We start from the raw sequence: 24721 nt of genomic DNA, 5'->3' as shown, positions 1-24721 counted from the left end.
TCAGCAGTCAGCATACAATAGTTCAGCAAAGTTTGAATTACCTTCGGCAATTACATATATGTCTAGATTTATGTTAAATCAGCCAATCATTTCTGGATTTCTCTGCTTTGGTTCTTGAATAAATATACACAGTTGGAAAATAGAGTTGATTTAATTCTTGGGCCTACCCTGAGGTTGGTCTTACTCATGCCTAGATGGCTTGGCATGCACTAACATAATTTTCAAGGAGTTTGAAGGGGATCTTGGGGAAAGTGGAAGCATCCTTCCCTATAAATACAAGCCATAACTGTATGTCTAGGATAGAAGAGTTATTAATCATGTGGCACATCACACATTCCACTGACCATTGGTGAAGAAACACATTCAGTGTAGTGGAGGTTCCAATATGCCAGTGCAATGGAACTGTTCGAGAGCAGCTCTTGGGCATTCTGAGGGTGATTCCTCCTCACCCGGCCCTGGTGGTGTGGATCAGGCCTTCATCCTCCTAAACTGAGGGCTGATGCCACAAAGTGCCAACATGAGGGAGGCCATATCTCACCTTGCCAAGCCACTGAGGCACCTGCCACAAGATCTTCCCCAGTCTTCTAGAAAGGAGAAGTTCCAGACAGACAAGGTGAGCATCACTGGTGCATGGCTGCGCTAACAGCTAGGCCTATTGCCACATGTCTCTCCAGGACAACAGACCACTGTAAGTATATATTAGTGGATGGTGTGCCTTGCTGCCCATGTGACAGCCCAATGCAGGTAGTGGAGTGTTTGACCCCTCTGCCCAAATAGCTCTCCAGCATTGCTGCCCTCTCTTCTCTCTTCATTTCAGGGTGTGAAATGCTGCCCACAGGCCTCTTCTCTCTGCTTCGGATGCCTGTTCCTTCCCCGATCTTCTCAGAGGAGTTGTGAGCTGAGCTGCAAGCAGCAGGAAAGAAGTCCCTGGGGTCCTGTTATTTTTCCCCTCCTCACACCTTGCCTTTCTTCTAGGGCTGCTCCATTGGGTGGAGGCAGGGGCCAGAGCCAGAATCGGCACAGGCAAGCATGTTCTTGTTCTTTGCTCTTTGTGCGAAGTGTCCAATCAAGGCCTTTCTTGCTCCATTCATCTTTCTTTCTGGTTCCCTGTCCCATCCCTGCAGGGGTTTGAAGAGCAAAGGGTGGGAAGGATATCCCAGGGGTCCTAAACAGGTCTTTGCTCTCCCCTCTCATTTCTCCTAGCAATTAGGAGGCATCTTTCCACCTTCTCCTGGAAATTGTGTCCTGCATGTAGTACACAGGGGTGATTTGGGCTTATGCTAAAGAATGTCCCCCTCCCCAATGGCAACCCTGAAACTTGTGCAAAGTTTGCAAAGAGGTGGAGGCATGTCTCCTGCTGTGAAGGAGCTCAAGTCCAAGGTTTCACCAAGAACCCATGCTCTAGCTAACTCAGTCTTATACATATCTACTCAGAAGTAAGTCTTGTTGAGTTTAATCGGTCTTATTCTCAGGGAAGTGGATATAGGATTGCAGTTTTGGAGTCACAAAACAACAGTTTTGTAAGGAAGGAGGCAGCTTTTCATAATGGGGGACTTTATCAATGCAAATATGCTGAAAAACAGACAACCTAATAGATTTAAAATTATTTTATTCTGAAGATGGGGATATAAATTAATTACCAGCATATTTTAGTGAAATATCAATACAATAAAATCATTCCATAACATTTACAAAGATGTTTCTGTCAGTTATCTAGTGCCTTTGCAATCCTGGAGTAAACCCTATTGAATGCAGTAGAGCTGTACCTTCAAAATTATCTGCATGAGAATGAGCAAGAGGCTGCCAGTCAGTCAAGCAGAGGTGATGAAACCAAGGCCTACAACAAAAAGAAGAGATGATTAGTAGTAGTGAGAGGCTCCTTGCCGCATGGGATCGAATACCAAGTATGTCGTGAAGAATGGGATGCAAAGGGCGTAGTGGCATTCCAAGGATTCGGGGGGGGGACGGAGCGCCTCCCCCCCACTTCATATGGCCCCAGCGGAACAAGGTTATTTATTTATTTATTTATTTATTTATTTCTCTACTGCCCAGTAGCCAAAGCTCTCTGGGCAGTTCACAAAAATTAAAACCAAACAGCTGCACACAATAAAACAATTTAAAATATATAGAACATTAAAACCACAATATAACAATACAGCCACAAGTTTATTGTATTCCTGGTATGCAAACACAGTTTTTAGAAGTTCAGCACTCTGAGATCAGGCAAATATTTCATCTTTTCCTTCAAAATCTCAAGCAGTTTCTACATGATTTACATTTTATGATACAATGGCATAGAACAAATACAAAAATACATAGTAGTTGCGAACAAAACACAGTTTAAGTTCTTTAAAGCAAAATACCTTACCCACATGGCATTTCTTAGCTGGTAGCAAAATATTGTAGAGAAGTCATCTAGGGCTGCTGCCGTTGTCCTTCTGAGCACAGATGTGGCATCCCATGAGAACTGATGTCGGGTTCTGTGAGGACAGCTGGAATTACCTCTAGTTCCTGCATTTTGCCTTTCAAATTTAAATGATTTCTTCTCAACTGGTGACATACGTTTCTCACCAACAGGCCTCAGTACAATAATGTAGCATTTGGGGATGAAGATGCAACCCAGTAATCCTAAACTGGAGGCCAAGATGGAGAAGACCTGCACAGCTACCATGTATTGCCACTTGGTGCTCAGGTAGGTCAGCACAAAGGACACCCAAACACCGCAAAACACCAACATACTGACGGTGATCAACTTGGCTTCACTGAATGCCCCAGGGAGCTTCCTGGCTAGGAAAGCCTCCATGAAAGACATGGCAGCCAGAAAGCTCATGTAGCCAAGGGCACTATAAAACATGGCAGACCCTTCATTGCATTGCATGATGATCTGCCCAGGTTGGGAATGCATGTCAGAGTCTGGGAATGGAGGAGAGATTCCCAGCCAGACAATGCGGATGCCCATTTGAACAGCAGTACAAGAAATCATGATGGAGATTGCCAAGCTCTTCCCCAGCCATTTCCTCATCCTGTTTCCTGGTTTTGTGGCTAGAAATGCCACCACCAATGTGATGGTTTTTGCCAACAAAGAAGAGAAAGTGACTGAGAAGATGATGCTGAAAGCAGTTTGTCAGAGAAGGCAGGTCACCTTCTGGGGCCGACCTATGAAGAGAAAGGAGGACAAGAAGGAGAGCAGGAGGGAGAAAAGGAGCATGTAGGAGAGGTCCGGTTCTGCTCCTGTTTTTTTCAGAGCACTTTCCCCGTTTTCTTTAGAACAGAGAAAATGGGGTATTATTTCTGAACATGCTCTTTCTGCTAGTGTATTTACACGATCCACTATAGAATAGCTCCACCTAGAGGTTTTGTAGTGGGAAAGCAGGAAAGGAAAAGCTCTTTGTGTAGAGCTCAGACCTCAATGCTGCAAAAAACCCAAAGGAGATACAGTGACCAACAGACTGGTGCAGAAAAGCTTTTTGTCGTCTCTCGGCATATGTTGCAGAACTGATCAGCATTCCACAGCACTCGAAAAAGAAACCACCACTACAGCCTCTGTCCTCCACAAAGGGTGGAGCCTGTCTGGCTGTGCCCTCCAGCACTTGCATGCTGCTGGATAACCTTTTTCTCTTTTCTGTTGGAGTCAGTGTTTACTAGAGTCAGGTGGATGGAAAAACAGAGTCCAAACACAATGATGTCCTTGTTACGTGGCAGGTGGGGCTTTCCAGACTGCAGGTAGGGAGAGGAACACAGACATGTCCCACAAGAGGGATGGGGTAGACAGTAATTCTCTGTCTCACTTCCTGCTCAGTCTTTCAGGTGCTGTGAGGAGCATTTCAATGATCTATGTTAAAGTCAGGGAGACTGAAACCCTGATGACACCCTTCTTATTTCAGAAGCCAATCTTTTAGGGATGGCGGAGAATTCCGCCACGGATTTCAGTGAGGCCAAATGCACTGGCATTCACCCCCCCCGAAACCCATGGCAGAATGTCCTCCCACCCCCCGCCACCCCGCGGAATCCCCCCGGGATGAAGCTTACCTGGGGCGGAGGAATGGCAGCGGCGGCAGCAGCGGCTGGTCTCTTGGCCAGCTGCTACAGCTGCAAATGGCGGCCGCCATAGCGGCCGCCATTTGTGTCCTGCCAGGCTGCCATGATAGGCTACATAAGTATTTACATAGCCTATCACTATGCCTATCACTATGGCCACTACGCCATTTGTGTGGCTGCCTTTACCGAGATAGGCTATGTAAATACTTACGTAGCTTATCACGGAAAGAGCAGTGGCACAAACGGCATAGCGGCTGCTGTTTGCATTCCAGCTCCTTGCCGTGATAGGCTATGTAAATACTTACATAGCCTATCACGGCAGCCTGGCAGGATGCAAATGGCGGCTGCTACGGCGGCTGCCATTTGCATCCACAGCAGCCTGGCCACAGCCAGAACTCCGGCTGCAGACAGCCCTGGGCAGCGGGTCTGCGGAGCCGCCACCGAGCAGAGCCGGCCAGGGAGGATTCTGGGGGGAGGGACGGAGCACCTCCCCCCCACCGCGAATCACACCTGCAAAAAGGTAAGTGACTTTCGTACATCCCTACAATCTTTTCAGCTTACTGTGGTAAAGGAAGGAGATACTTCCCACAGCAGTGCTGAGGTATAGGGATGTATGAAAATCACTTACCTTTTTGCAGGGGTGATTCTTGGTGGGGGGGAGGCGCTCTACCCCTCCCCCGGAAATTCTAACCTGGCTGGCTCCGCTCCACGGCAACTCCACGGCATTTCAGATAACGACACCTTGGTGGAACTGGATTTCAACCTCCTACCTGGCAACCTAATTTGGCTTCCAGGAGCTCACAACTACATTTCTCCATTTCATTGGTATCAAAATGGACCACGACCACTGACTCCATCCCAGCACTAACTACACATGCTGTCTAGATGGCAGGTGATATCTGCAACCCAGGCAGGCAAATTTACCATGCAGTCTACTTGCCCATCACAGTCCCAGTTGTCTATGTGTCTAATGTAGGGATGTACGAAAGTTCCACCATGGATCTCAGGAAGGCCAAATGCCAGCGCATTCAGCCACCCGAAAACAGTGGCGGAACGGCCCGCCATCCCCCCACCCCTGGGACGGGACATACCTGGGGCAGATCTTCCTGGCGGCGGCGGCTCCGGCGGTGGCTCCGGTGGCGGTTCGGTGGCGGCGGCAGCCAGTCTTCTGACTGGCTGCCGCTGCCGCCATTTCCAGGCCAGGTTTTAAAAAACAAAAACAAAAAATGTGATAGGCTATGTAAAGATTTATATAGCCTATCATGGCTTCATTTTAATCTTTACGTAGACTAAGACGTGCCAAAATAAGGAACGCAAATGGCGGCGCCCATGGGCGCCGACATTTGCGTACACGCATGTGTTTTTTTAATCAGCCGTGATAGGCTACGTAAACATTTATGTAGCCTATCACGGCTGACTGCAGGGATTTGCATCCCTGCTAGCCAGCGGCTGGATGTCCGGCTGCTGGCGGAGCTGGCCGGCAGCTCCACAGAATTGCTGTGGAGCACAGCCGGCCGGCCAGGATTCCAGGGGGGGTGGAGGAACAGAGCGCCTCCCAACCCAGCGAGGATTCCGGGGGGAGGGACGGAACACCTCCCCCCACACCATCAGCATAATCCCTGAAAGGTAAGTGATTTTCAGACATCCCTAGTCTAATGATTGAATCTCCCACTACCACAGGCCCCCCGCTCCCTGGAGGCGCATCTTCAGCATGAGAGGTTTTTGTTTTGTTTTTCATTTTCCAAGGAATGGATCCCTTCTAAAGGATAATTTCCCTCATCCTCAGAATGACTCCCTCATTTCCTGAGATCCCAGTTCTCTGTGACAGCAGAGGAGCTCTCATTCAGGAATTGGGACACCGCAGTTAGGTCCCCCAAGGTCTGATCCAGCAACCTCTCTGCCTCTCTCAGGTTCTCTACGTCAGCAGTCTTGTCTTCAAGGGTACGAACATGTTCCCGGACAACCAAGAACTCATTACACTAAGCCCAAATCTAAAACATCTGCCCAGCTGGCAGATAAGCATATGTGTGGCACTCAGTGAAAAACTTAGTGAATCAGCATTCCCTGCACCTCCTCCGCCAAGTCATTAATAAAAATGTTGAAGAGCACTGGGCCCAGGACTGAGCCCGGCAGTACCCCACTCGTTACCTCTCCCCAGTTTGAGAAGGTCCCATTGATAAGCACTCTTTGAGTCCAATTCTGTAGGTAACTGAGGATCCACCGGATTGTTTTTTCATCTAGCCCACTTTGAGCTAGTTTGCTCATCAGGATATCATGGGACTCTTTGTCGAAACTTTGCTGAAGTCGAGATATATTATGTCTATAGCATTCCCACGGTCCACAAGGGAGGATACTTGGTCAAAAAATGAGATCAGATTTGTCTGGCAGGATTTGTTCTTGACAAATCTATGTTGGCTTTGAGTCATCACTGCATTGTTTTCAAGGTGCTTCCAGATGGATTGCTTTATCATCTGCTCCAGAATTTTCCCAGGGATTGATGTCAGACTGACTGGTCTGTAGTTCCCAGCTTCCTCCTTTTTACCCTTTTTGAAGATAAGGACAACATTAGCCCTCTTCCAGTCATCTGGCACTTCACTCGTTCTCCATGATGTCTCAAAGAGAATAGGCATTGGTAGCTCCTGCAACCCTGCCAGCTTTCAGCCACCATTACTGTTTTTGTCTTTTTTTTTTAAAGTTGCTCTTGTTTGGTTTGTTTACCTGGAAAACTAAGTTCTTTGCTAGGAGAAGGTGGGGACTTTCTTTAAAGTTACTTCCTGAAAGTTAGTTCCTGAAAGTTACTTTCTAGTTGAAGGCACCAAAGAGTCAACTCTGGTTGCCCTGGCCACCTCACCCTGTTGGTAAACTTGCTTGAGTCCTTAACTTGCTTGCATGCTGTTACTTTGTCACCAGGGCTGCAAGTCTTCAACCACTCAGGAATCTCCATTAGAGTTGGGCTGAAGAACTCTTAGGTTTCTGGCAAATTTCTCCCCTGGGATTTAGCTTCTCACAGCATCAAATGCAAAAGAGCTGAAAAACAGCCCAGGAGATTTAAAATTATTTTATTTCAAAAATGGGGATACACATTAAGTAACAGTGTATTTAAGTTGAATATGAATACAATGAAGTAATTCCTTAAAATTTACAAACACGTTTCTGTCAATTATCCAGTGGCTTTTTAATCTTGGAGTAAGCACTGTTGAATGCAGTGGAACTGTTACTTCAACAGAACACACTTTGGATCACACTGTTAATTCTTGGACATTAATTTCTACAGTAAGCAGAATTGCCAAATGCAACTTGCTTTGTCAGCTACACTTTTTGGTACATGACTGGCACATACCAAGGTTTGTGGTACCAAATGGGAGTTCTAATAGCAGTAGAAACAACCAGTCTGTGCTACAACTACTGTTTATACACTACAGGAAATTGTTACAGGAACCATGTCAGACTTCTGGGGCAGCGATTCAGGCCTATCACTACAGAAAGTGAGGTGTCAATGAATACCAGTATATTTAAGTTAAATATTAACACAATAAAATCATTCCATAACATTTACGTACGAATACGATTCTGTCAGTTATCCAGTGGATTTGCAATCTTGAGTTAGCCCTACAGAATGCAATGGAACTGTTACTTCAAAAGAAACACATGTTGGATTACACTGTTAATTTGTGGACATTAGTTTCTACAGTTAGCAGAATTGCCAAATGCAACCAGGTTTGTGTGCTACAATTTTTGGTAAATGGTTGGCATGTAGCAAAGTCTGTAGAAGAAAAATAAAGTTATAATAGCCATAGAAACAGTCAGTCTGTGCTACAACTTCTGTTTGCATCGGTTTATACATGACAGGAAATAGTTACGGGAACCATTTCAGACTTCTGGGGCAGAGATTCAGGCCCGTCAATGTGCAGAGTGAGGTGTCTCTTTGGGTAGCTGAGTTAGGTGGTCATGATGGAGGAGGAGGAAGACAAAATGAAATTATTTATTCTGTATATTACAGTAGAGATCATGCAAGCACCCGGCTGGATCTGGGAGTACAACGGAGTCCAAATCGTTCGTGCCTCTGGGCCGCACATGCCGAGTTGCTGCCCATGTTCGCATACCCCCACGCTCGCCAAGCCACACTCACCTACTCTCATCATCCATAAGCACCCCTTATTTCCATGGTTGCCATTTTGCCAAAAAAAAGGGCGACTCGGGAAATTCTGCAAGTTTAATATTGTCCACAGTGCGGCTGTGAAGGCCTCATCTATGCAATATTACAGGAGGGTAGGGATGTACGAATCCCTTACCTGGCTACATTCCAGGGCATCTGCAGTGGGGGGAGGTCCCTCCCCCTGGAATCCTACCCAGTCGGCTCCACTCCACAGCGACTCTGCAGAGCTGCTGGCTGGGGTCAGCTGCAGCTGGAATTCTGCCCGCTGCTGGGCTGCTGCGGCTGCAAATGGCGGCTGCTACGCCATTTGCGTGGCTGCCTTTTGCAGTGATAGGCTACGTAAATACTTACGTAGCCTATTAGGTCAAAGAACAGGGGAGCAAATGGCGTAGTGGCCACCATTTGTGGCCGGAAGATGAGCCGGAGCCACCGCCACTGGAGCAGCCGCCGCCAGAGCCACTGCTGCCGCATCCGCCACCAGGTAGGCACCGTCCTAGGGGGATTCTGCAGGGTGGCAGGGGGGATTGCTCCATTCCGCCACGGAGTCCATGGGGCTGGATTCTCAAGAATCCGGCCTCACTGGAGTCCATGGCAGAATTCTCCAACATCCCTACAGGAGGGCCCCCAGGGTGCCCAGATGGGGGGCCGGCACCCGTCCATCCCTATCTTAAACACATTTAGAAGACTTAAGTAAACTAGCGAAGTAAAGCTGACAAGAAAGGAAATAAAAAGGTTAGTTCCCAAAAGCATACCTGAGAACTTGTGGAAAGACAGCAACAACAAAAAATTGTGAGAGAAATTCCTGTTTCGTGATACATCCTTTAAAGACTGGCCAACGAGACTCATATTATGCCAGTACTTTTCCAGCTGTACTGGCTGACAATCCATTTCCAGACCCGATTCAAAGTGCTGGTGTTAACATTCAAAGCCCTTAATGGCTTGGGGCCAGGTTACCTGAAGGATCGCCTCCTCCCATATATGCCTGCCCAGACCTTAAGATCATCCTCAGCGGCCCTTCTCTGTGAGCCCCTGCCAAAGGAAGTGAGGTGGGTGGTTACTAGGAGGAGGGTTTTTTCTGCTGTGGTGGCCCAGCTCTGGAATGAGCTCCCTAGTGAGGTTCGCCTGGCACCTACATTGTATTCCTTTCGGCGCCATGAGAAGACCTTCCTATTTTCCCAGGCATTTTAGCATTTTAGTTTTCTAGACTTTTAGCTTTGCTGTTTTAAATCTGTATTTTAAATCCCTGCACTGCTGCTAGGTTTTATTCTGGCTTTATCCTGGTTGTATTGTTTACTGTGGTTTTAATGTTTTATATATTTTGTGTTGTTTTATTGTGTGCTCTTTGGTTTTAATTATTGTGAACCGCCCAGAGAGCTCTGGCTCCTGGGCAGTATAGAAATTAAAGAAAGAAAATAAGAAAGAAAGAAAGAAAGAAAGAAAGAAAGAAAATAAGATGAGAGGCAAAATGCAGGAACTAAAGGACATTCCAGCTGTCCTCACAGAACCCAACTTCGGTTCTTACAGGATGCTACATCTGTCCTCAGAAGGACAATCGCAGCAGCCCTAGATGACTTCTCTACAATATTTTGCTACCAGCTCAGAAATCACATGTGGGTAAGACATTTCATTTTAAAGAGAAGGCTCCTTTATAATTCTTAAGGAGTATAAGCTGTGTTTTATTTGCAACTACCATGTTTTTTTATATTTGCTCCATGCCCTTATATCATAAAATGTACATTGGGTAGAAACTGCTTGAGATTTTGAAGTAAAAGGTGAAAAGATGTGCCTGATCTTAGACTCCTCACTTTCTAAAACCTGTGTATGAATGCCAGGAATACAATAAATGTACAGTTCCTAGGTGACACCTTTGTATCTAGAATATGCAAGAGATGGTCACCTGCTGATCCTTAATCACTAAATACCCAACTCCTATAGTATGATAGCCCAGGACAAGGACTAATCTGTCGCACTTATATACACACTCTGAATTATCCTTCCCCACAATGGTGCCATTTGAGATGCTCTGTAAAAATCTGACCGACGCCCAAGCAAAGATTTCTGAGAATAGCACACAAAGGAAGTTCACACCCAAAGGAAGAATATTATCACCATACTGTACAAAATACATTTGCTTCCATCATATGTAGTCTTTTGGTTTCATCATTAGTTGCTCTTTTTTATTCAGATCCGGCCTCAATAGAATAATGTAGCACTTGGGGAGAAAGATGCAACCCAGTAAGCCCAAACCGGAGGCCAAGATGGAGAAGACCTGCACAGCCACCATATATTTCCCCTTGGTGCTCAGGTAGGTCGGCACAAAGGACACCCAAACACTGCAAAAGACCAGCATGCTGAAGGTGATCAGCTTGGCTTCGTTGAACACTGCTGGTAGCTTCCTGGCAAGGAAAGCCACCACGAAACAGGTGGCAGCCAGAAAGCCCATGTAGCCAAGGGCAGTATAAAACATGACGGTAGACCCTTCACTACATTGAAGAATGATCTGACCAACCTGGGAATGCATATCGGACTCTGGGAATGGAGGAGAGATTCCCAGCCAGAGAATGCAGATGCCCACTTGAACACTCGAGCAACAAATCACAACAGAGCCTGCCAAACTCTTCCCCAACCATTTCCTCATCCTGTTTCCTGGCTTTGTGGCTAGAAATGCCACCACAACCATGATAGTTTTTGCTAATAAACAAGAGATGGCAGTTGAGAAGATGATGTTGAAGGCAGTTTGTGGGAGAAGGCAGGTCACCTTCTGGGGCTGACCGATGAAGAGAAAGGAGGACAAGAAGCAAAGCAGGAGGGAGATGAGGAGCATGTAGGTGAGGTCATGGTTGTTGGCTTTGACCACTGGAGTGTCTCGATATTTAATGACGATTCCTAAGAGTAGACCAGTGGTCAAGGACAATACAATGGAAAAGAGAGCTAGGATAATCCCCAAAGTTCCTTTGTAGGAGAGGAAGTTGATAATTTTAGGAACACATTGATCTCGGTCTTCATTTGGATGCTCATCATCTGGACACATGTTACAATATTCTGCATCTGAAAAAAAGAGCAGCAGCACCAGCATTATTATCCAGCCTTATCAGAAGGCTAGTGCCCTGAAAATGTTTTGGATTACACTTCCTAGCATTCCTAACCATGGGGCATGCTTTCTGGGACTTCTTGAAATTGAAGTCCCAAACATCTGGAGATCTACTTTCTGCTCACCCCTGTTCTAAACAGGGTATAGCTGCCGCCGACGCCATTGCAATAAAAGAAAAAAAAACACACGCCCCCTGATAGGCTACGTGACAATTCACGTAGCCTATCACGGCTAGATTTGCAAAGTCAGCCGTGATAGGCTACGTCAATCGTCACGTAGCCTATCTCGGGTGACTTAAAAAAAAAAAAAACCCATATGGATAATGGCGGCCCCCATAGGGAGCCGCCATTCCCGTTCCTTATTTGGTTGCTGTAGTCTACATAAAGATTTACGTAGACTACGGCGAAAATAAGGGCAACGCTATTTGCGTTGCCCTTATTTTCGCCGTAGTCTACGTAAACATTTACGTAGACTACAGCGACTAAATAAGGAACGCGAATGGCTGCTCCCTATGGGGGCCGCCATTAGCGTACACGCTTTTTTTTTTTTTTTAAGTCACCCGTGATAGGCAACGTGATGATTGACGTAGCCTATCATGGCTGACTTTGCAAATCTAGCTGTGATAGGCTACGTGAATCGTCACGTAGCCTATCAGGGGGCCTTTTGTTTTGTTTTTTTTAACTTTCGCGTTCGCGGCCGGGCGAGGCAGGAAGCCTCCTCCCCGGCCTGAATTTCGGCCGGGTGAGGTGGGAAGCCTCCCCCCCCCGGCCTGAATGTCGTGGGGGGAGCAGCGAAGCCCCTCCCCCCACCGCGAACGTCCTTCGACGACAGGTAAGGGACTTTCATCCACCCCTACTTGTGGGGTGCCACAGGGTTCCATCCTCTCCCCGATGCTATTTAACATCTATGTGAAGCCGCTGGGGGCTATCATCAGGAGGTTTAGGGTGCAGTGTCATCAATATGCGGATGACACGCAGCTCTACCTCTCATTCAAATCTTCACCAAGGTTGGCCGTAGAATCCCTATCCAAATGTCTGGTGATGGTGAGTGGCTGGATGGGGAGGAATAAGCTGAAGCTGAACCCTGACAAGACCGAGGTACATTTGGTGGGAGACAAGAGGAGGCTAGGGGATGTTGACCTGGTGTTGAATGGGGTACGGCTACCCTTGAAAGACCAGGTCCGCAGCCTGGGGGTCATTTTGGACTCCCAGCTGTCCATGGAGGCTCAGGTGTCAGCTGTGAGCTGGACAGCGCTGTATCAACTCCATCTGATACGGCGGCTGCGCCCCTTCCTTCCCGACCATCTGCTCCCATCAGTAGTACATGCCCTGGTCTCCTCTCGTTTAGAATACTGTAATACGCTCTACGTGGGGTTACCCTTGAAGATGGTTCGGAAACTGCAGCTGGTACAGAACGCGGCGGCTTCCTGATTAAAGGCAGCCGCCGGCGAGATCACATCATTCCAGTGCTGAAGGAGTTGCACTGGTTACCAGTTGTTTTCCGGGCCAAATTCAAGGTGTTGGTTTTGACCTTTAAAACCCTATATGGTTCCGGCCCAGCCTGTCTTAAGGAGTGCCTCCAGCAGCACCAGACAGGCTGCTTAACAAGATCAGCCTTGTAAGGCCTTCTCTCTGTCCCATCAGCCAGGAAAGCTAGACTGGTGGGGACGAGGGAGAGAGCCTTTTCTATGATGGCCCCCACTCTGTGCAACTCCCTCCCTAGGGAACTCCATCATGCCCCCTCTTTAATGAGCTTCCGTTGTGCATTAAAAATGTGGTTGTTCAGGCAGGCATTTGGGGTGGCTTAGGGTATTTTAGAAAATGTTTTTATTGTAGAATTTTATTGTTTTAAATTGTTTTATTGTATGTTGTACATCGCCCAGAGTAGCTGGGTGACCAGCCAGATGGGCAATTAATAAATAATAATAATAATAATAATAATAATGCACAGAGTTGGTTCTCCTCTCTGCTCAGCTTTTTATTTCCACGTTCAGCTCATTATCAAACCTCCTGTTAGTTATCTCAGAAGACCCTTGGGTGAATGGGGGTGGGGGTTTCCAGGGAACAGCTGGATTGAGGGAGATTACACACACACACACACACACACACACACACTAGAAGAATATAGTTCTTCATTTTCCCTGGTATGTTTATTCCTCATTTTGTCCATTCCCTGAGCATGTGCAGAGTGTGCTTTTTATTCAAACCAAGCGAAGGTTGCTGATCTTTCCCTTCATGCTGCATTTGTACAAGTGTGACTGCTTCAGAAAGAACTTTCCATTATACTGTCTCTTTTTCTTCATGAGTTTCATAAGAGAAGTATGGTGTAGTGCTTAGAGTCCAGCCCAAAGTCACCCAGTGAGATAACTAACAGGTTTGATAATGAGCTGGATGTAACGGTGTCAGAGAATTTCTCGCCAAAACTTCAGGGGGCCGAGTGCCAACGTATTCGGCCCCCCGAAGTAGTTTCGGGAGAAATTCTCCCCCCGCCCCCCCCCCCCGGGATGGGACTTACCTTTCCCAAATGTCGCTCCTGGTGGCGGGTCGCAGCGGAGGTTCGGCAGGGCTTCGCCAGGGGCGGGGGCGGCAGCCAGTCTTTCAACCGGCTGCTACCGCCGCCATTCCAAGAAAAGTAAAAAACAAAACAAAAACGCCCCCGTGATAGGCTACGTGATGATTAACGTAGCCTATCATGGCTAGATTTGCAAAGTCAGCCATGATAGGCTACGTAAATGGTCACGTAGCCTATCACGGGTGACTTAAAAAAAAAAAAAGCGCGTACGGCTAATGGCAGCCCCCATAGGGAGCCGCCATTCGTGTTCCTTATTTGGTCACTGTAGTCTACGTAAAGATTACATAGACTACGGCGAAAATAAGGGCAACGCAATTACGTAGCCTATCACGGGGCGTTTTTTTTTTTTTTTACTTTTCTTTTGAAGTTTGCGGCCGGGGAGACGGGACGCTTCTCCCTGGCCTGAATTTCGTCCGGGGGCGAGGTGGGAAGCCTCCCCCGCGGCCTGAATTTCAGCCAGGTGAGGTGGGAAGACACCCCCCACTCGCATGAACTTCGGGGGGAGAAGCGAAGCGCCTCCCCCCCACCGCGAAAAAAGCTGCGGGACAAGGTAAGTCCCTTTCGTACATCCCTAGCTGGATGTGGAAATACAAAGCTGAGCTGGGGGCAAGTGGGGTGCTGACATGTGTAGGAGTAAGTCGCATTGAACTCATGAATCACTGGAGGAAGGAATAAAACAAGGCAGCTGCACTGAGTGCCAAACTTTAAAAAAAAAACCCTCACAACCAACCACATCATGCAAGGAACAATGGATTTTTACAAATCTAGGAAAGACAGAGTTGAATGGCTAACAAAGAAGAAGCTGCAATGAGTCCATGCATGCACACCCCAGATCCAACCCAGCAAGCCCTTTCCCAATGAACCATCTTGCATATAAACAAATACATACTTTCACCAAACTCTATATACCCCCCTCATCCACCACTGTCTCTGATTGGAGACTGCTGGCGTAGGTTCACCTCCAGAGTTCCAATTTGCCAAAGCATACTCTCTCCTTCTCCTCCACTCGCCTTCCCCACTCCGACCTCGTCCTCCCGCCTCTCTGCATGACCAGAACAGAAGTTGATACTTTTTGAAGTCAGCCTGTCTGGGTTGGTCAGAAGGGATAAGAAGAACTCTGAATATATGAGGCAGACCGAGGCACGTCATAGGTGACCCACTTTTGGTTCGGAGCACTTCGGTGCTGGTCCGATCCTCTTCATATCACGATGAGGTGCCTCCAAATCAGCCTGCTTTGCTGTGTCATTCAGGCTTCTGACTGAAGCAGCGCACAGCATTACTTTCTTTAACTGTGTCTGCTCATTTACACACAGAGCCTTCAAATGGCGAGAGGCTGCCCAGTTGCTCTGTGCGAACCTGCTGCCTTAAGGTACATTTAAAAGGACATAATAGGGACTTTGCTTGTGCAAGTGCTGAGCCTGTACTTCCCAGTTGAAGAATATCCCTGCCTGCACAAGGGAGGGTGTCAAATACTACTTCCTGGGCATACAAAGTTCCACTTCCTGTGACTCATTGGCTCCACCTCTGCTGACCTGTCCTCTGCCTCCCCCTGCCCCCATCAAATTAGCCACCAGCCTCCCCTGGATACAGCCACGAAGCACTAAGCCAGTCCCAACAGGACAGCCTCTGCATGAATGTTGAACTGACTCAAAACAATGATCTTAAGGGAACCCAACACCACATCTGACACCACCCCAGCTAGCCCAGGTTGGCAGATGGCTGAGTAGTATGCTGTGTGGTACAGCCATTGAATCCTCATTAGCTCCTGGACTTCCTTTCAAAATAAAACTCAAAACTGGAAGGATTTCTGACAGAAGCCCCTGATAGACAACACTGTGTCCATTACCCCATCCCTTCCCCCAGCCGTGTTCAAATCGCCACAATGGTTTCACTACAATGCTTACTGGCTTACTAGGGATGCTGTGGGTGCCGGATTCCATCCGGGAATAGGGTGGAACTCCCCTGCCCCAACCCTGAGCCCTGATTGCTGAGCCCCCGCCCATGCTTGGTGAGTGGCCCGCATTCACCACGGTGGCCTCATCGAGCCCCGCTGTCACCACTTTTTGAAAAGTAAAATGGCCATGATAGAAGTGTGCAGTTTGCGTATGCATGAAAATGCTCATTTTGCAAATGTGCATATTTGGTACATCCAAAGATGCACATTTTAAAATAATGCACATTTCTGCACATAAGCAAATCTGCGCATTCGCAAAAATTCCCATTTTCATGCTTACACAAAGACGAGCATTTTGGCAATCACCATTTTATTTTTCAAAAAATGGGTACTGCGGGGTTCGATGAGGCCTCCAGGGTGAGTGTGGGCTGTTCGCTTAGCATGGGGAGACTTGAGTATTAGCTGGTGACTGACGAGTGGGGGCAGAGGCTGGGCAGGAGCCTGGAGAACCTGGATGGGGGTGGGTTCGCAAATCCCAAAGCTAAACCTAACTTAAAGGACAGTTGTGGTGACAAAACCCACCCAAAAAATGGGTTTCAGTTCCTTGGAGGAAAGTTGAGGGATAAACAGAGGTGAAGGCAACATCTGTGAAGAAAAAGGAATACCTGCCATGAATGCACCCATTGCAGTGCCTGCTTCTCTCCATCCACCATCCCCATCCTGTTCAATCGCGATGAGTAGGCAGCATGGAAGGTCTGTGCCACAGCCTGCATGGAAGTGTAAATACTGTAGGAGTCTTGAGACAGGATCTTTTCAATCACATCCTTGGGCAATTTCTCCCATTTCTCCTTTTCTGTACATCTTTTCCAGGCTTTCACAGACAACGTATTACTTGAATATGAACAATGAAATACTTTCTCCCGAAACTCCTCGAGAGCAATGAAAAATGAGTCCACATCACCATATTGGGTCCTTCTGTTTGTCTTGAGTACAAAGGACAAGGAAACATGGGTGTTCTGGGGATCAACGATTTTGGACAAGATGTTTATGCTGATGTCCTGCAGAGCTGTTGCAATCAAAATTTTCCCCACACTTGATTTGGCGACCTGTTCAACTTCTCGAATGATTAACACCACAGCTATCATTACATGAGCATCCACTGGAAAAACAACTACATTGACCCCACTGTCGATAAAATATGGAATTATTTTAAAGTTCCTTTTTCTCCAATCCAGTACAGGGATGCTTGCTGAGAAGGCAATGCAAATTCCATTGTTTATGAGCACAGGTGGAAACGTGGTCATGAACATTTCTCCATTGTCATTTTCTGGAGCCAGGAGACCAATCCAAGTCCATCTGAAATGCAGGAGCAGTTTGACAATCCCCACGTAAGGCGGTTCTGGTTTGGGGACCATCCGGTAAAAAAAAGGGAACTCATCTCTACCCTTGGGAACTTGACTGACGAACCCATAACTGACCTGGGAGAAAGAGAAAGAACTGGATGTTTTCCAAAAAAACCCCCATGCATTTTCACACTTCAGTCTAACGCGGCAGGAGGACTCTCTCTTTTTTGGAAAATACACACATTTACATTCAATTTCCCTATTTCAACAAGCTGAAAAACAAGTTGAAAACTAGGGATGTCACAGAATTCCACCACGGATCTCGGTGAGACCGAATGCCAGTGCATTCAGCCCCCTGAATTCCATGGCGGAAAGAAGCCCCCCGCCCCCCCACCCCACGAAAGGCACGCGAAATGGAGCACTTACCTGCAGCCATTGACACCATTTGCATCCCTGCAGAGGCCGTAATAGGCTATGTAAGTATTTACGTAGCCTATCACAGCAAAAAACAACAACAATTGCAAACGCAAATAGCAGCGGCTACGATGGCCGCCATTTGTGTTCCCTTTTTTTTTGGCGTTTTAGCCTACGTAAATATTTACTAGGGCTATTACAGTAAAAGAAAAAAAGGGACGCAAATGGCTTAGTGGCTGCCATTTGCATTCCCCCTTTTCTTTTCTTTTTGCCATAATAGCCTACATGAATATTTAGGTAGGCTAAAACGGCAAAAAAAAAAAAGGAACGCAAATGGCAGCCACAGTTGTTGTTGTTGTTGTTCAGTCATGTCTGACTCTTCGTGACCCCATGGACCATAGCACACCAGGCCTTCCTGTCCTGCGCTCTCTCCCGGAGTGTGCTCAAGTTCATACTCATTGCATCAGTGATGCTATCTAGCCATCTTATCCTCTGCCGTCCCCTTCTCCTTTTGCCTTCAATCTTTCCCAGCATCAGGGTCTTTTTCAGTGACTTTTCTCTTCGCATTAGGTCACCAAAATATTTGAGCTTCAGCTTCAGTATCTGTTCTTCCAATGAGCAGTCACGGTTGATTTCCTTTGGGATCACCAATTTGACCTCCTTGCAGTCCAGGGGACTCGTAAGAGTCTTTTCCAGCACCACAGTTTGAAAGCATCGATTCTTCGGTGCTCAGCATTCCTTATAGTCCAGCTCTCACAGCCATACATTACTACTGGGAAAACCATAGCTTTGATTATACAAACCTTTGTCGGCAAGGTGATGTCTCTGCTTCTTACTCTGCTGTCTTGGTTTGCCATAGCTTTCCTCCCAAGGAGCAAGCGTCTGGTAATTTCATGGCTACAGTCACCGTCTGCGGTGATCTTGGAGCCCAAGAAAATAAAATCTGTCTCTGCTTCCATTTCTTCCCTTTCTATATGCCAGGAAGTGATGGGGCCACATGCCATGATCTTCATTTTTTTAATGTGGAGTTTCAAATCAGCTTTTGCACTTTCCACTTTCACCCTCAACAAGAGGCTCTTTAGATCCCCTTCGCTTTCTGCCATTAGAGTGGTATCGTCTGCGTATCTGAGCTTGTTGATAATTCTCCTGGCAATCTTAATTCCAACCAGTGATTCATCCAACCCGGCGTTTCTCATGATGTACTCTGCATATAAATTAAATAAGCTGGACGACAATATACAGCCTCGTACAATTTTTAACCAATTGCTTGTTCCATGTCTGGTTCTTATTGGTGCTTCTTGACCCTCATACAGGTTTCTCAGGAGACAGGTAAGGTGGTCTGGTACTCCCATGTCTTTAAGAATTTGCCACAGTTTGTTGTGATCCACACAATCAAAGGCTTTAGCATAGTCAATAAAGCAGAAATAGGTGTTTTACTGTAATTCTCTTGCTTTCTCCATGATCCAGCGAATGTTGGCGATTTGATCTCTAGTTCCTCTTCACTTAGGGATGTACGAAAGTCACTTACCTTTCCGCGGATTATGTTGATGGTGGGGGGGAGGCGTTCCATCCCTCCCCCCGGAATCCTTGACAGGGGGGGGAGGCGATCCATTCCTCCCCCCCGGAATCCTCGATGGCCAGCTGTGCTCTGCGGCAGCTCTGCAGAGCAGCCGGCCAGGCCCAGCCAGGCCAGAGCCATCCGCAGCTGGATTTCTGGGGTGGGGGGGAAACGCGTATGCAAATGGCAGTGGCTACGGCTGCTGCCATTTGCGTTACTTATTTTTGGCCGTCTTAGTCTACGTAAATATTTGCGTAGACTATGACGGCGAAAATAAAGGGGAACGCAAATAGCGTAGCGGGCACTATTTGCGTCCCTTTTTGATTCACCGTTTTAGCCTACGTAAATATTTACGTAGGCTAAAATGGCAAATCAAAAATGGTCGCAAATAGCTCCCACTATGCTATTTGTGTTCTCCTTTATTTTTGCCATCATAGTCTATGTAAATATTTACATAGACTACGATGACCAAAAATAAGGAACGCAAATGGCGGCGGCCATAGCCGCCACCATTTGCGTACGCGGGTTGTTGGGTTTTTTTAAACCCAGTCATGATAGGCTACGTAAATATTTCTGTCCAGCCAGGCTGCCATGATAGGCTACATAAGTATTTACGTAGCCAATCACGGCTGGGCAAAAACCCCCAAAAAACAAAAAACTGCATACGCAAATGTCGGCGGGTACGGTGGCCGCCATTTGCGTTCCCTATTTTTCATCGTTTTAGCTTACGTAAATATTTAAGTAGGCTAAAACAGCAAAAAATAGGGAATGCAAATGGCGGCCGCCGTAGCCGCCATTTGCGTACGCCGTTTTTTGTTTTTTGTTTTGCTTGGCTTACTGTGATAGGCTATGTAAATACTTATGTAGCGTATCATGGCAAAGACCAGGATGCAAATGGCGGCTGCGGCAGCTGGTCGAAAGACTATCCGCCGCCACCGGACCCGCCGCCGGACCTGCCACCATCCGGAACATTCACCCCAGGTAAGCCTCGTCCCAGGGGGAATCCATGGGGGGTGGGGGGCAGGCTCTTCCGCCACTGATTTCGGGGGGCCGAATGCCAGTGCATTTGGCCTCACTGAAATCCGTGGCAGAATTCTCCGCCATCCCTAATGGCTACTAATCATGAAGGTAGGTTATGGCCTGCAGTACTGAGGCAGGATGCCTCTGTAGACGTGTTGCTTGGGAACATGAGCAGGGGTGTGTGGTGCTCACGTCCTTCTTGCAACCTTCCCACTGGTTGGTCTCGTCTGGACTGGAAAGGCTTTTATGTTTCCAGTCCAGATAGGTATTTGGTCTTTAAAAAAAAAACAAAAAACAAAGGAAGTGGTTTGAGGGTAATTTAATTATGAGACATAATATATTTCTCATAATATATTAGATAGATAGATAGATAGATAGATAGATAGATAGATAGATAGGCAGGGCTGTTGGATGCAGGCTGATAGAGGGCTCTCTAGAGATGGTGCATACACAAATTCCATGTTTGTTTCTTCTTGTATAATTAAAAGAAATTCAAAACTGGATGCAGCCTAAATTAATCTGACTTAGGGCCCATTGAAATCAATGTGAAAAATTATCCATGGCTTAAGTCCCATTTATTGTAGTGCATCATAAGTGTGACTGACTTAAGTTGATTCCAGATAATGATCTTTATTGGAGGTCCAAAAGGTGATGTGTTTATTTTGTAAACCCCCCCTCACATTTCCTGAACCACCTCCTCCTCCTCCTCCTCCTCCTCTAGAAATATAAGTTAAGTTAAAAAAGAAAACGAACAAACAAAAACACAGTCTGAATAGCTGAAGAATGCCCCTGGAGAAATAGTGTTATGGGCCCTCCATCTGGAAGCACCCCGACTGTGTTCAGCCCATTATCAAATACTAAAAACTCACTGTGTCCTTTGTACTATTTCAAACTCCCCTGTGCAGAGGTGACAGTGGAACAAAAGAAAGGAAAGTAAAACCTCTATCAACCCATGTTCAGTTCCTTTCAAAGTACTCTCTATCTCCAGCCACCTTCTGGGCTTCTCTGGCCAAGCGGAAGCAGACTCAGCCTACATCCCTCAGCCCCCCCACCTTTCATATATCTGTGGGATCTTGTAGATGTCCAGCATGGCTGAAATTTTGGTGGAGATTTCAGAGTCGGCCCCTTCAAGAACCGCCAGCAGGTTATTCTGTCTTCCACAGCAGAAGTTTGGAACACTCAGCTCCCCAACAGACAGCAGGTCGACCATGGCCTCGTAAGTCATTCTTGCACTGAAATAATTCTCATAGATGTTGTAGCCCAGGGAGATATTGGGAAAGAGCCTCAGATTCTGGTTGATCTCATGAATGGCAAAGAAGATGGGCAGGATGGACCAGTAGCTCATAAGTTTTCTACAGCAACAGAAAAACATTTCATTCTCTAGTCCATGAAAACATATCACATTCCTGCAGCATGTATTAAAAGGGGCTTTCCAGGAAATCTCTGTACTTTACTCTTACACTCTCATTGACACCAATGGGACCTTTCCTACCAACAATGAAGACTGCATTGGAGTGAGGGGGATTTTTGTTAGGATCATGATGGGGTGGGGGGCAGAAGGTTTACAGTCCCCTCCCCATCCCTTTGTAGTCATGTACCTAATAGTCCACTCTGCCTGGCATTTATTGATATTTCTAAATGTGGATGTCAGATGGAAAAAATCACATTTCATTTCTCATTTAGTTTGGCCCTCATGCCTCTCCGATCTAACGCCTCATGCAACATAGCTGATGAACCCAGCATTACTGGGTGTGTTGAAAGGAGGCCTCCTTATGACAAGGCACATAACTGTTTGCAAACAAAAGGCCCTTAATAGCAAAGCCATGGCAGATGTCCAGTCAAGTCCTGGAGAAGGCTGTGCAGTAGTTTTGAAGAACTCAGGCTAGGGATGGTGCAGGTGCCTGATTCCATCCTGGAGTCTGGCATACCCCCCCCCCACCAACCATGCCCCGCTCGCATAGCCCCTGCCTCACTCACCCTCTGGCCATGCTTGCCGAGCCACCCGTACTCACCCAGGTGGTGACAGTGAGCTCTGTGATCACCAATTTCAGAAAAAAAATTGTCATAATGACAAAGCGCATATTTGCATATACACGTATTTGCGGATACAGTGAATAGCCCATCTAGGCAAGATTGTACGGATTTGCTTGCCTGCAGTTTAGGGATGTAAACTGCCCCATTTTGTGTATATACAGAAGTGCACAATTTTGTGAATGCACATATTTGTGTATATGCAAAATGGGGCTGTGAATAGATTACAGGAAAGTCAATGCCTGTGATTTTCTGTATATGGGCAATTCACAGCCCCAGTTTGTGCATTTGCAAATGTGCGCATTTTTGTTGTTGTTGTTTAGTCGTGTCCCACTCTTCGTGACCCCATGGACCATAACACGCCAGGCCTTCCTGTCCTGCGCACTCTCCCGGAGCGTGCTCAGGTTCATATTCATTGCATCGGTGATGCTATCTAGCCATCTCATCCTCGGCAGTCCCCTTCTCCTTTTGCCTTCATTTTTAGGGATGTATGAAACACTTACCTGGTTTTGTCCAGGGACATCTGTGATGGGGGGGAGGCGCTCCGTCCCTCCCCCTGAAATCCTGCCTGGACAGCTCCGCTCCACAGCGACTCTGCAGAGCCACCGGACAGGTCCGCCCACAGCCAGACATCCAGCCACTGCTGGGCTGCGCAGGGACGCAAATGGCGGCTGCTGTAGCCACCGCCATTTGTGCCCCTGTCTTTTGCCTTCTGAACTCTTCAGAAGGGGCCAGTTCTGGAAGTGGTAATCTGCTGAGTGCATCAGCATTTCCATGTTGAGTGCCTGCCTTGTCGAGGACGTTGTACTCATACCCTGCTAGGGTCAGTGCCAAGGCAGCAGCCATTGTGGGTATTGCTTTATTCTCTTTCAATAGTCCCACCAAGGGGTGTGGTCTGTCATGATGGTGAAAGGCTTCTCATACAGATACTGGTGACACCTTGTTATGCCAGATGTAATAGCTAGGCTTTCCTTTTCCAACTGAGAACAGGTCTGTTCTGCTTTATTTAGCGTCCTGGAGGCATAACTGATAGGCCGTTCTTCTGCTGGATCTATTTACGAGATAGAACAGCCCCTAGCCCATAAGATGAAGCATCACAGGATGGAATTATTAGCCCATAAGATGAAGCATCACAGGATGGAATTATTAGTGGTAATTCCTTGCAGTGGGGCCTCCTGGCTCGTAAGATGAGTCAAAGGAGGTATAGTGCCCCCTCAGCACATGCCCTACTAACGGCCTCTGGTACCGTTTATCATATCAGAGCCTAGGCTGTGCCTGAGACTAACCTATCTTTATTCTAGGCAACAGGTGTCCATGCTGGGAAAATCCTGACAGTCTTGCTTCTGCCAAATACGTTACCAGGCACTGCTAGGCTATGCTGTGAAAGTTGTGGATGGACTCTAACTAATGCGTGCACCTGTCATATTCCCTCACTGCTATGCCAGAATGACATGTATAAGAACCACCTTGCAGCACAGCCCTTTGTTCAGTCTTTGGTCTGATCCAACCATTGGGTACGCCTGTGCACTGTAAGTACTCAATAAAATCTCCTTGTAAGCAAACCTGGATCTGATTTATCACTTTCTCGGCACCTCTACATCTTGGAAGCCCATGGCTGGGGCAAACAATTCCTCCATAACAAAAACTTTTCTCCAGATCTCTAAGCTTCTGTTGTGGGCTCCGCACCTGGTTTAAAGACTCGTGTTGAATGTCTTAATTTCCATTATGCAAATCCTGTACATTTTTCACTGCTTCTTCCATGGCTGTTGCTACTTTTGCAGCCTTATCCCAGGTCAGCTGCCCATCAGCCACTAACTGCCTTTGCATTTCACTCTCACCAACCCTTTGAATTTTAGTATCACCAACTCCACAAAGAAATGTGGCTCTCACCATCTCCTCCAGGATATTTCCGAAAGAACAGTGCTTCGTAGGCTTTTTGAGATCAGATTAGGGATGTCAGAGAATTCCGCCACAGATCTCAGTGAGGCCAAATGCCAGTGCATTCGGCCCCCCGAAATCCGTGGCTGAACGAAGCCCCCCCACCCCCCCACTCCACGAAAGGCACGTGAAATGGAGCACTTACCCACCATTCGCTTCCTCATTATAGCCATGATAGGCTACATAAATACTTATGTAGCCTATCACGGCTAACGCAGGGGTGCCATTTGCATCCCTGCGGGGACCATGATAGGCTTTGTCTATGTCGTATGGCTATTTACGTAGGCTAAACTGGCAAAAAAAAAGGGAACGCAAATGGCGGCCGCCGTAGCCGCCGCCATTTGCGTTCGTTGTTTTGTTTTGTTTTTTGCTGTGAATATTTTATTTTTAATATTGCTACATAAATATTTACATAGCCTACCACGGCCCCCGCAGGGATGCAAATGGTGGTGGCTATGGCAGCCACCATTTGCATCCCTGCAGGCTGCCCAGTGGCTGGATGTCTGGCTGTGGGCAGCCCCGGCCAGCAGCTCCGCAGAATCTCCATGGAGCAGAGCTGGCCAGAGAGAATTTGGGGGGGAGGGATGGAGCTCCTCCCCCCACCGCGAATGTCGCCCTTCGAAAAGGTAAGTGACTTTCGTACATCCCTAGATCAGATACATACTGA

General features: G+C 47.2%; 2 protein-coding genes and 1 pseudogene across 2 annotated transcripts; all 3 read right to left on the bottom strand.

Annotated features, from left to right (window-relative positions):
- Window positions 1-971: 971 nt before the first annotated feature.
- LOC146355515 (vomeronasal type-2 receptor 26-like) lies at window positions 972-4895 on the bottom strand (annotated as a pseudogene).
- Window positions 4896-5834: 939 nt separating this feature from the next.
- On the bottom strand, window positions 5835-11225 carry LOC146355514 (vomeronasal type-2 receptor 26-like). Its single transcript, XM_084829916.1, has 3 exons — window positions 10529-11225; window positions 10092-10252; window positions 5835-6017 (listed from the first exon to the last, which is right to left on the bottom strand). The coding sequence occupies exons 1-3, from the start codon at window positions 11223-11225 to the stop codon at window positions 5835-5837; spliced, it is 1041 nt and encodes a 346-aa protein (XP_084686042.1).
- A 3545-nt stretch (window positions 11226-14770) lies between these two features.
- LOC146355513 (uncharacterized) lies at window positions 14771-22962 on the bottom strand. Its single transcript, XM_084829915.1, has 4 exons — window positions 22826-22962; window positions 18207-18731; window positions 16143-16219; window positions 14771-14898 (listed from the first exon to the last, which is right to left on the bottom strand). The coding sequence occupies exons 1-4, from the start codon at window positions 22960-22962 to the stop codon at window positions 14771-14773; spliced, it is 867 nt and encodes a 288-aa protein (XP_084686041.1).
- Window positions 22963-24721: the final 1759 nt, after the last annotated feature.

The sequence above is a fragment of the Heloderma suspectum genome, chromosome 2 (genome assembly GCF_057233095.1).
Source record: "Heloderma suspectum isolate Gila_16-S chromosome 2, 16-S_ref, whole genome shotgun sequence".
NCBI lineage: Eukaryota > Metazoa > Chordata > Lepidosauria > Squamata > Helodermatidae > Heloderma > Heloderma suspectum.
Note: the sequence above shows the minus strand (reverse complement) of the source record. Positions and strands in the feature narration are given on the sequence as shown.

Bases quoted from the DNA above. Each gene is read 5' to 3' on its own strand.
- LOC146355514 (XM_084829916.1), bottom strand. From the start codon at position 11,225: ATGTGTCCAGATGATGAGCATCCAAATGAAGACCGAGATCAATGTGTT. The intron at 10,253-10,528 runs GTGTTTGGGTGT...TGCTATTCTCAG, and splicing joins CAGCATGCTGGTCTTTTGCA to AAATCTTTGCTTGGGCGTCG. The intron at 6,018-10,091 runs GTGACCATCTCT...ATTTGGGCTTAG, and splicing joins TAGTGATTAAGGATCAGCAG to TGTAATGAGTTCTTGGTTGT.
- LOC146355513 (XM_084829915.1), bottom strand. From the start codon at position 22,962: ATGGCTGCTGCCTTGGCACTGACCCTAGCAGGGTATGAGTACAACGTC. The intron at 18,732-22,825 runs GCAAAAGACAGG...ATTGTCGTCCAG, and splicing joins CCTTCTGAAGAGTTCAGAAG to CTTATTTAATTTATATGCAG. The intron at 14,899-16,142 runs GTACCCATTTTT...CTGGTCATGCAG, and splicing joins AGGCCTCATCGAACCCCGCA to AGAGGCGGGAGGACGAGGTC.